The sequence below is a fragment of the Phacochoerus africanus genome, chromosome 15, assembly GCF_016906955.1.
Source record: "Phacochoerus africanus isolate WHEZ1 chromosome 15, ROS_Pafr_v1, whole genome shotgun sequence".
Taxonomy (NCBI): domain Eukaryota; kingdom Metazoa; phylum Chordata; class Mammalia; order Artiodactyla; family Suidae; genus Phacochoerus; species Phacochoerus africanus.
Genome location: NC_062558.1, coordinates 127,577,939 through 127,589,421, shown reverse-complemented (window position 1 = coordinate 127,589,421; position 11,483 = coordinate 127,577,939). Strand labels below are relative to the sequence as shown.

General features: G+C 53.5%; 1 protein-coding gene across 2 annotated transcripts; it reads left to right on the top strand.

Moving 5' to 3' along the window:
• Positions 1 to 1,366: 1,366 nt before the first annotated feature.
• On the top strand, positions 1,367 to 7,147 carry VAX1 (ventral anterior homeobox 1). 2 transcript variants are annotated; one of them, XM_047761714.1, is made up of 4 exons: positions 1,367 to 1,607; positions 2,770 to 2,957; positions 6,936 to 6,973; positions 7,111 to 7,147. In XM_047761714.1, the coding sequence occupies exons 1-4, from the start codon at positions 1,367 to 1,369 to the stop codon at positions 7,145 to 7,147; spliced, it is 504 nt and encodes a 167-aa protein (XP_047617670.1). The 2 variants fall into 2 exon arrangements, with proteins under 2 accessions (XP_047617670.1, XP_047617669.1); XM_047761713.1 differs by lacking the exons at positions 6,936 to 6,973; positions 7,111 to 7,147 and adding an exon at positions 4,796 to 5,376.
• Positions 7,148 to 11,483: the final 4,336 nt, after the last annotated feature.

Sequence of the window (11,483 nt, the reverse complement as noted above, 5' to 3'; positions counted from 1 at the left end):
CACTCCTTTTGCTCCGCATTTCCCATAAAGGAATGAATGGGGAGAGCGGCGTGGAGAGGGCTTCTGCCCCGGCAAGGTGACGAGAAGGGCTGGAGCATGCTCCTTGCACAAGGCCATGCGCTTGAATTGAATCATTGTGGCCTAATCAATGCTCTTATTGGATTACTGGCTGTTGCTTTTCTCAAAGATATTGTAGCAGAGACAATGAAATAGCTAGGGGAAAACTTTTTTTTTTTTTTTTTGAAGCAGATCTCACAGTTGAGATTTTTCTCGGTTCTCTCTCCCTCTCCCCCCACCCCCTCTCCTGCTGGACTCTCTGAGTACAAAGCTGCCCTTTGAATGGGCTGCCTCAGGGCTGCTGGAGGTGCAGGCATGAAAAAATCCAACTGGAACTAAATGAAGAGAGGTGGCAGTTTAAGATGGCTGTCAGCGTGGAGGTGTGTTAAGGAGTTGTTTGGGACGAAAGCTTGGCTTTTTAGAGTGTGGGGGAGATACTTTTGAGGAAAACTTTTTCTCCCCCCCTCTTTTTTCCCCCCTAGAGGCAACTGCTTTCTTCTGCTGCAGGGTGTGTAAGGGTTTTGGGGGGGGGGGTTGTTTTTATTTTTTTTTTCCTCTTCCCTCCACTCATTCAGCACTATCTGTCGAGTGTGGAGAAAACCTCTCTAGCCAGTATGTGAGCAGGAGGGTCAAAGGCAAAGGGAAAGTTAATAATGCCTGCTAATGGTACTAACAATTCAGGATGAATCTTGTCAAAAGTTTTTCTGGAAGTGTGGGTCTTTGATTGTGTGTTTCCTGAAAGCAAGACCAATCATTTCCGTTTATTCACTGGCTAAACCCCTACTTGATTGGGGACAAGGACAGAAACCATCCATTACGATCTGATATATTATCCAAACAATTTAGTGTATTCATGAGGTAACCGAAACGTGGGGGCTGCGAAATTACCCGTAATCAATTGCAACAGCGAGCGTGCGTCCCCCCGGGTGTCGGACAACTGCAACTCGCTGTCTCAGTAATAGGCGGGAGTCGCAGCAATTCGGAGTTGCGCTGATCGCTACCTGATCGCCAGGCTGGGGACACTGGACGTGCTCAGAGGACGCGGGCGCTGACGAGGCGGCCTCGCCGCCGCTCCACCGGGAACCCTGGACCAGACCCACCGCCTCTCGGCGAGCGCGCCACTCGGCGGTCGCCGCTGACCCGCCCGCGGCCGCCACAGCCGCCCCGCGGGGACATTCATTCTTGCCGCTTGCCTCTCTCTGAGCCGGGCGTAGGGGCTGCATTGTAGGGGGTTTTGTCCCCCCCGCTGCCTTTTTTTTCCTTTTTTTTTTTTTTTTTTTTTTTTGTTGTTGTTGCTCTTGCCTCTCCTATGTTCGGGAAACCAGACAAAATGGACGTTCGGTGCCACTCGGACGCAGAGGCCGCCCGGGTCTCGAAGAACGTGCACAAGGAGAGCCGGGAGAGCAAGGGCGCGGAGGGGAACCTTTCTGCCGCCTTCCTCAAGGAGCCTCAAGGCGCCTTCTCCGCGTCGGGCGCCGCAGAAGACTGTAACAAAAGTAAATCCAGTTCCACCGCCGACCCGGATTACTGCCGCCGGATCCTGGTCCGAGGTAGGAAGGGGGCAGAGCTGCGGGGAGCGTTCTTTAGGGCGACTCCGGGGCCCAACCTGCGCGCTGCCACCGGCGTTGGCCTGCGGGGAGGGTCGCCGGCTAAGACTTAAGAGAAAGTTGCTGGCCCTCCCCACCCAGGCTCCAGCCGGCCGGCCGCTGGGGACTCCCACCTGGGACGCGCTCTCCAGGAGCCTCGGTCCCTCCAAGCCTCGAGGGGCCCCGCTGGCTTGGCCGTTGAGAGAGCCGAGGGGACTGTGCGGGCGGGCCCAGGCTCCACGCTGCGGCTTCCGACCCAGGAAAGGAGCCGGAAACTCTGGAAGACGTGTTCTCGTCCTGCGGGCCAGAGGAACTGTGGGGGGCCGGTCCGAGGGCTGCCGCACCCTGGCGGGTTGAGCGCACCCAAGAGGAGGGCGGACGCTGGAAAACAGCCGCGGACCGCCGGCTACCGCCCGGCCCGTTGGCGCGCTGGGCCGAGGGGCCCGGCGCCGGGCTCGGGGCTGGTGGCCGCCGCTGGGAGAAGCAGCCGGATTGGGTTGCCGGGCCGCGGACGCCGCCTTAGTGCTGGGCTCGGCCGGACTCCGCTGCGCGGTGTGCGCTCGGCTCCGGCGGCGGCGGCGGCGGCGGCGGCGGTGAGGCCGGGCCCGGCCCGGCGCCGCCCCCCGCTAGCAGATAGCCAGGCCCCGCCGGCTCCGACTCCGTCCCTCCTCCTTCCGCCGCTTGGGTTCGGGAGGCAAAGAGACCCGGGGTGGGGGTGGGGACCGCTGGAGCTTGGTCCGATCATCACGCTCCAGAGCTGGGGTCGGCAGGACCTGGGCTGGTCAGTGCGGGAATCCTCAAGCTACAGGGGACCTAGTCCATGCAGCCGAGGCCCCCAGGCCAAAAGGAACGTCAGTCGCTTTGGAATTGATTTTTTTTCCCCCCTCCCCTGTCCGGAGGGCTCTACAAAGGCCGTGTCCGATTCTCCCTCCCATCAGCTGTGTGGAGTTAGTCCCCTCACTGCCCCCCCAACACACAGCATCCTTGCCCCCTGGCTGTGGCTGCACCCCTACCACCCACCGCCGGATTGTGGGCTGCTGGTCCCTGTGTCCCAGAAGCCAGCTCTGACCAGGGGAGGTTGAGGGAGACATGAGGGTTATGGTGCCTGACATCTCCCCTTCCCCAGATGCGAAGGGGTCCATCCGAGAGATCATCCTGCCCAAGGGCCTGGACCTGGATCGGCCCAAGAGGACGCGCACGTCCTTCACCGCGGAGCAGCTCTACCGGCTGGAGATGGAGTTCCAGCGCTGCCAGTACGTGGTGGGCCGAGAGAGGACCGAGCTCGCCCGGCAGCTCAACCTCTCCGAGACCCAGGTACACAGCACATAGCTCTACACCAGCCTATTTCCCCATCACCCTCAGCCAGCTCTTCCTTATCACCTAGTTTGACTCCGGATGGAGCCTCCAAGGGGAAATGGAGGAGATAGGCTGGGGAAGAGAGGCCGAAGGCTTTTTCCTCTTCCTAAGCCATCCCTTTCCCCCCCTTCTGCCCCCACATCTTCCAGGGCCAGTGTCCTGCTCACCTTGGCCTAGCCCCAAGGAGGCCCCAAATCCTGTTTTTCTAGATTTCATTTTTGGATCCCAGTCTTGAGAATTCCCTGCTTGCCTCTGCTCTTGAAGGCACCAATGTTTGCCCCAGTGTTGGCCACCCCATTTTGGCTGGATTTCCAGCCACCACTCCCTCTGGAGACCCTAGCCTTACACAGCACCCAGGCCCATTCAGCAAGAATGGGGCTACAGTCAAAGCCCCTGGTTCCAGAGCTGTGGGTAACAACTAGGGATTAGAAAGGTGCATCTTCCAGAGACCTGCCTTGGCAGGCCAAGCTGCCTAGATTCTTAAGGCTTTCCCTGACCTTGAGCTCGACCCATTCCCAACCCTGAGTACCCACCATGGGTACCTAGGAGGCCTGTCTTCAGTGCCAGTGATGTGTGAGGTGTGAGGTATGGCATGGGAAGCAAATCTGGGCCTTGGGAGCCAGCTCTGACAATTTTCTCCTTTACATGAAATCTATATGATACTACTGGGACTGCCCATATTGACTCTGCACCCAGGAGCACTTTAGGGCCTGAGAACATTGCATTGTGGAGGTCATTTAGGGCCTGCCCAGGGCATGGCACCAGCTTGGCCTAGGTAAGGCATATATTTTTCTGAAGACAAACCCTTTCCCTGTGCCCGGCACTAAAGCAGGTGGGGGGAATTTTAGGTGTGGGGATCTGGGCAGAAAGCTGAGAACCTAGGACAGAACCTACCTGATGTTCATTCTGAGTTTGAGTTAGCATGATAGTTTTTCCTACTCTCTCTGCTACCAACCCTCTTAGTTTACAAAATCTAGGTAGGATAACCTTTCCCTAGAGCTTCCAGACTTCACTCTGGGCCACCAGCTAGGCCTGAAGAGGGGTAGAGGGAGAAGAGAAAGTCTGAGGGAGTTTGATGGTGAGAATTTAGTCCACCCTAGCTACTGACTTCTTCCCAGGAGTCCAAGGTTCATGATGGAGAGCAGTAGAGTTATAAATTAAGGATATTACTTAGACCCTCCAGTCCAGCTGGTCGTGAGGTGGAGAAAGATTGGCCTGCAAAGTCCATCCTGCACAAATTATTCCTTCTATAGCCATCTTCCTAGCTTGCTGCTAGTTGACGGTCAAGTCTGACCCTAACCAGGAAGAAATAGCCTCTTGTAGCCTTCAACAGGAGTAGTGCTGCTGTTGGGCCAGTCTGGGTCCTGAAAGGCAGGGCAACACTCCTCCCCATCCACCCTCACTTCCCAAACAGCATCCTTTTAGGCCTTACACCTTCTCCTGGAAATGCAGGCCCGTAGCAGCAGGTAGTGTGGCCCCCACTAAAATCCCTTCTGGTCTTTCTTCCAGTTAGGCTTGTGGACCTTTTTAATTACTTTATTTGTAACAGGTCGGCCTAGGCCTGCTTCCATGACCCGGAAGCGCAGCCTGTGGGAGCTGTGTCCCTCTCTTAGCGGCCTTGGCTCCCTCTACCCTCTGGAAGCTCCCGGGCCGACCTCTCAGGCTCTGGGATGGGGCTGGGCTTCAGATGGAGCTGAGGGAGGCCCCCCCAACCCGCGCGCCCCGGGGAGCCCACTCACCTTGACGCCTGTCTCCCCTACCCTTCTCTCCCACCCTCCCTGCTCCTCGGCGCGCAGGTGAAAGTCTGGTTCCAGAATCGGCGCACCAAGCAGAAGAAGGACCAGGGCAAGGACTCGGAGCTGCGCTCAGTGGTGTCGGAGACGGCCGCCACGTGCAGCGTGCTGCGGCTGCTGGAGCAGGGCCGTCTGCTGTCGCCTCCCGGCCTGCCCGCCCTGCTGCCGCCCTGCGCCACGGGCGCGCTCGGCTCGGCGCTACGCGGGCCCAGCCTGCCGGCCCTGGGCGCGGGCGCCGCCGCGGGTTCGGCAGCCGCTGCCTCTGCCGCCGCGGGTCCTGCCGGCGCTGCTTCCCCGCACCCGCCGGCCGTGGGCGGCGCTCCCGGCCCCGGGCCCACCGGGCCAGGGGGACTGCACGCAGGCACACCGGCCGCCGGCCACGGCCTCTTCAGCCTGCCGGTGCCCTCGCTGCTCGGCTCGGTCGCCAGCCGCCTATCCTCCGCCCCGTTGACAATGGCCGGTTCGTTGGCCGGGAATTTGCAAGAACTCTCTGCCCGATACCTGAGCTCCTCGGCCTTCGAGCCTTACTCCCGGACCAACAATAAAGAAGGGGCCGAGAAAAAAGCGCTGGACTGATTTTAAGTGTTCCCCGGTATTTATATTTATAGTATCTATTGTGGTGATATTTATGGACTCACGCGCATTAGGCGCCCCGGGCTCCAGCGCTGGGCTCCCGGCTCCCACGAGGCCTCTGACAGCTCTACTTCCCCATCAAGCTCTGCTACTAATATTATCCCATTTGGGCTTTTTTTTTTTTTTTTTTTTTCCTACCTGTCCTCTGTGACCTCCTACCCCCACCCGCCGCCCTCACCTTCCTTCTGAATCCAGGAGAATCCAAAGAATCAACTTGATGCCGAAACCAGAGCCTGGCCCTGGAGGGAAAAAACTGGTTCTGAGTCCAAAGCACAGGACATCTGCTCCAGATCGGGCCACTGCTGCCGTTGATTATTCGTATGAGTATTTGAAAAAGGAAAGCTGCAAGCAGACCCCAGCTGAAAAGGCTGACAAGTTTCGTTAGACCAAAAAGGAGGACGTTCCTTCCTCTCGCCAGAGAAACCAGGGCTTTTTGAAGCCCCTGGGCCCTACTTTGAGGACCTCTCGGGAGAGCCGGTGCACACGCAGCTTCCTGGCTTGAAAAATCCTGCTGAATTTTCTCCCCTTTAAAGAAACTCCAATCACAACCAACCCCGACCCCAGGAGACAATAAATCAAACATCAAGCTAGGCCTTAGCGGTAATAAATTTGATCTAATCAACAATGAAACAAGAGTAATCACTACCACACAAACCAAATGAACTGGAACCAGTGTTTAAATACTCAGAACGACGGAGTTTGGAAGGCGTAAGAAAATTCGTGAGAGAAAACGCGTTCCAGCGCAATGCAAAATTAAAATTCCGGGTTTTATGACTTTAGACAGGAATTTAAAAGGGGGAAAAAGCAAAAGAAAAGCCTCCTGAGAGAAAATTCAGAATATCTAATGAAAGAAAATTTAGAATCTTCCGAGGCTGTTCTGGTGGGTGGCCGACAGCTCCACGCTCCTCCAGGAAGGAAGGAGAGCGGTGCCGCTCGCGGCAGCTCCCAGACGCCCTCGGCGCTTCTCTCCGCCGGTTCTCCGACGCGGAGCTCCAGGCAGAATTGCTGGGTTTGGAAACAAATCAGTGCCCGCTGCCTCCTCTCCCCAACTCCCCGGATTCACAAAACCCTTCCAGCGTGAGGGAGGCGCCCGGATTTGAGTTCTTTGCGGCCCGGAAGGCAGGGGTGCAGCGGGGGACTGGAGGGCTGCCGGGCCTCCTCTACTGGTTGTCTCCATAACCCGATCAGTCCCTTGCGTGGGTAGGAAAAGCATCCTTCTCTACTCCCTCCCCTAGAAACCTCCCCACCCCCCGCCGCCAGGGTTTCCACTGTCCCAAGTCCGAAACCCAGACCAAGATGCAGGCGCGGCCTCACCCCCTACCCGCGCAACCAGGACCGTTCCCACAGCCACCGCCACCCGCATTTTAACCAAAACTACAGACCCAGTCGGCGAGGTGCCGCAGTGTCTAGAATGTATTCCTCCATCTGAAGCAAGCGCAGAGCATTTTAAAAAATAGTAATTTTATTGTAAATTATTTACGTCGGAAGCTTCTTTCTTTTTTTTTTTTAGACAAATAGTAAAGAAAATAATGAACGATTCAAACGCGGGTAGGTGTCACTGAATCCTGGCTACTAACTCTGTTCTGAATGTTTTGGATATTTGGATGTTTTGTATTTATGTGGTGAGAGTGAAATATATATATCTATGATGATAAGTGAGGTGTATTTTTGTCTTGTATTTGAAGGACACAAAAACAAAAAGGAAGAAGAAGAAAGAAGTAAGACCCAGCAATTGATGAGTCTCTGCCCGGGGACTCCTAGGGCAGAGGGTGGCAGCCCTGGCAGTGCCAGGGCCCTGCAGTCCATACCCTGAGCTTGGGATGAGGTTCGGGGGAGGATGCCAGTAAGGGAGACAGAGGTGCCTGGCTACGATTTTATTCTGCTTCCTTGAGTGTCTCACTCCAAGGCTCTCTGTCCCAATGGTATTGGACTTCAGACCCTCCCTCCTCAGTCATCCACTTGGTGTTTCTCATTTTATTTGGGAATTTGTCTCTGGACATCCTAGAGTTCCTGCCTAATAACACTCCCAACTTCTAGAGTTTTCCAGCCTCATCTCCATACCTGTGGTATTTTGGATTTGTGCAACCAAAGGGCCTGGAATAATAAGAATGAGTCTCTATGCCATCAAAAAGAAACTTTGAAGGAGCAAGAGAATGAAACAGATATTAATTCCTGCAGAGAACTTCCCCCATCCCACCCCACCCCACCTCAGTACATACACAGTGGTGAGGGATGTAGATTTTGTAGGCAGAAATCTGGGGAATCTAGGAGGGCTGGGGAGATATCCGAGAATACATTCTCCTAAAGCCTTGGGAGGCGGGGAGGACGTGGCAGCACCAGCCCCTTCTCCGTGGCATCTGAACACTGGGGACTCACAGTTCTCTTGGGATACCACACACAGGCCAGGCCCCTCTGTCCTCCACATGTGGACTGTGTCTAAACTGCAAGTTTAAGGCATCTGAAACGAGCTGGTGGCACGGTGTGGGTGGTGGAGTTGCAGGGCTGAGTGTGGGTTGGGCTCTACCGGGTTTTGTACCCTGGCAGTGAGCTCAGCATTTTGCAAGATCAGAGCAGCCGAAACTCCCAGTCCACTTTTGTTTCTCGAAGTCATACACACCCCTCAGCTTCACTACCTTTAAGGCTTTTCTCCTGCCCCCTCCCTTCTTCCCTCCCCCCCTTCCTCCCTCCCTCCTTTCCTTCCTACCTTCCTTCCTTCTCTCTCTCTCTGCCACTTTCCCTCCTCTGCCCTTCTTGTCTACACTTTGCATCCCCTCTAAGGACCTCTCTCTCCTCTGGTGGGCTCTTGGTCTCCACCCACTTTTATCTCCCCCTTTCCATCAATTCTCCACAATCTGTCTGTCTGTCTGTCTCCCTCCTTCCTCTCTGTCTCTATCTAGAGACTTCCACCATCTCTCCCCCTCTCTCTTTCTCCCGGCTTTTTGGATTCTTCTGCCAGCCCCGGTGGCCCCAAGGCCGATGTGTGGGTGGCTCTGGCTGCAGTTTCACAGCCGGTGGCTGGGGCCAGCAAGGGGTGGGGGGAGAAGGGAGTGAGAAGGTGGCATAATTTTATAGAACAAAGGAAAACACAAAATCCCAGCTTCAGGGTCCCCACAAGCTCGGTCCCCTCCCCCAGAAGCCTCAGCCTGGGGAGTCACCAAGCAGATCCCTTAACAGCTCCCTCCACTTTCTCCTATTTGCTTTCTTATCCCTAAAAGGAGAAAGAACCAGTTATCCTGTCTCCTCTCTGCTCTCAGGCCCCTTCCCCTCCCTGGCTTTGGGAGAGCTGCTGAGCTTTTCACCTGCCACTCCAAGTGCAGTTGTTCTTAGAGAGACTCTTCTGCATAGAACAAGAATCGTAATTTTAATTAAAAAACATTTATAGACAATTCAGCTCATTTTTGTGCCTTTTTTCCCCTCCTTACCCAAGAGTCTCCAGCAAGTTGCTTTGGTCCCTGGAGGTCTCTAGTGGCATCGCTGCCCTCCAACTAGTGACTCACAGGCCAGGGAGGAGGCAGGTGGCCTCCTTGACAACAGCTGGCCCTGCCTGGGAGAAGGTGGAAGGGACTTCTGAGGTCAAGGAGAACAGCTGGATGTGGGGGTGCTGAAAGGAATCTCATGCTCATGCCTGCACAAGGCAACATCAAAGTTAGTAAGCCTGGAGCAGAGATGAAAAAGAAAGGAAATCTTCCACCAAACTCCTGTGCGTTTTGTGGTCAGGTGTGGTGAAGATGAGGGAAATCACTCAGGGAGCTGAACCGGACATGGGCTCAGATCCCCAGCTGCAGGTGGCCTAACTCTGAGCCAGAGTCTCTTCACAAAAAGCAGCACGTAGCAGCCCTTTAGGGTTTACGAATAGCTTTCCAAATACACTATTTCTAATGCTCCTCACTTTCTGAGATCCAGCCTCCTTTTAAAGAGCCACATTCAGGCTTGGAGAAGTCAAATGACTTGTTGAAGTCCACAGAGTCAGAGCCACACATCTATAAGCTCCCCCGAGGGTCAGGGCCCTCCTGTTTCTTCCTCCTTCTTTCCCTTCTTCTTCTGCCTGTCTCCTTCCCTCATTCCCTTCTTTCTTTTCTTCATTCCTTCCTTTTGTATCCAAAGTGCCTGCCTCCCAGTCACCCCAATTTTTTAACCCATTGGCAACCACATCTTCCAACTCCTATTTCCAGCCCTCTTTCTACTCTACCAGCTGCTGAGGATTTACTTGGCGCCTTCATCAAGAGGTCTGATTTCTCCCTTCTTCTGGTTTCCTTTCCTGCCAGTACCCAAGTCCTTTCCCCTACTTTCCTCTAGAAAGATTTTTTTTTTTCTTTTTAGGGCTGCACCTGCGGCATATGGAGGTTCCCAAGCTAGGAGTCCAGTTGGAGCTACAGCTTCCAGCCTACACCACTGCAGTAGCAACATAGAAAGATGTCTTTAAACCCCCCTACCCTTTTTACCTTACGTTTCCTAAAATTTTTAAAAATTGAGATATAACATTCACACAGTAAATAGGTATATGTTAAAGTACACAAAGCTTAAGTATAAAGTTAATGAAAACCTACACACACACACACACACACACACACACACACACACACTTCTTGAATTGTTCCAGTGAAATTTTGCAACTTTCCCCTTGGGCCACATCATGACACAATGCCTCTCTCCTGTTTGAAAAGAAATGGTGTCATAATTGGTGTGGTATTGTTTCACATAAAACCATTCCAGCAAGTCTTCCTAAGGCTTCTTAAAGGAATTAGAAATCACATATCTTCCAATCCCCTGCAGACCTGAGTTTAAGTGACTTAAATACCTGATCGGAACTTCAAGTCTACTAAGTCAGGGTTTCTCAAGACACGAATGAAAACCACCTGCTTCAGAATAACTTGGGAACTAGCTAAAATGCAGATTCTTAAACCTTGGCCCCACCTGATGAATCAGGAACTCTGGGGGTGGGGTTCAGGAACATGCGTTATTAACAAGCTTCCCAAGTAATTCTTACCCACGCTAACATTTAAAAACTACTGTACTAAAAGGCAACTCCCCAAACACTGCATCCTCCAGCATCTGGCCCAGGGCCTGGCATTTGGTAGAAATGCAATGAATGTTTATTAAACAAATTAACCCTCATTTTATTTTAATTAATTAATTAATTTGTCTTTTTGCCTTTTCTAGGGAGGATTCCGCAGCATATGGAGATTCCCAGGCTAGGGGTCTAATCGGAGCTGTAGCCACCGGCCTACACCACAGCCACAGCAACGCCAGAGCCAAGCCACATCTGCGACCTACACCACAGCTCACGGCAATGCCGGACCCTTAACCCACTGAGCAAGGACAGGGATTGAACCCGGAACCTCATGGTTCTTAGTCGGATTTGTTAACCTCTGAGCCACGATGGGAACTCCTCGTTTTATTTTTTAATATATTTTTTTTTCTTTTTCAGGGCTGCACCTGGAGTATATGGAAGTTCCCAGGCTAGGGGGTCAAATCAGAGCTGCAACTGCCGGCCTACGCTACACCATACAACTCTGGATCTGAGGTGCCTCTGTGGCCTCTATGGCAGTTTGCAGCAATGCTGGATCCTTAACCCTCTGAGTGAGGCCTGGGATCGAACCCGCATCCTCACAGACACTATGTTGTGTTCTTAACCAGCCGAGCCACAGTGAGAATTCCTTAATCTACATTTTTATGATGCTGTTTCTTGGATCACATCATACTATTATAATTTAACTCCAAATCTTTACATTTCAAAGTCTTTTTACTCCAATAGGCTTCATTTTGATGAAGCAAGAGAGGAAGATGGATAGATTTTGGTGGTTTCTTGGGTCTCAGGGGGGTCTTTTACCAATCCAACTGGGACCATCTTGCTGGATCAGCTGCTCCCTTTCAGACCTGGGAGTCTGGGGAGGGTGGAAGGAGAGTCCTTCATAGTTGCTGAAAGACACTCAGGGGCATGTCTTTTTGGTTGGAACTGGAGGTGTCTGTTGAAGACACATCAGAGCTGTGGAAGGAGCAAGACCACCAGGTCTGGAGGAACTGCCATGGAATGAACAAGGAAGCTGAAAATTTCTTC

Coding starts and splice junctions, on each gene's coding strand:
- VAX1 (XM_047761713.1), top strand. CDS start 1,367: ATGTTCGGGAAACCAGACAAAATGGACGTTCGGTGCCACTCGGACGCA. Junction 1,608..2,769: donor CCGCCGGATCCTGGTCCGAG/GTAGGAAGGGGG, acceptor CCCCTTCCCCAG/ATGCGAAGGGGTCCATCCGA. Junction 2,958..4,795: donor TCAACCTCTCCGAGACCCAG/GTACACAGCACA, acceptor CTCGGCGCGCAG/GTGAAAGTCTGGTTCCAGAA.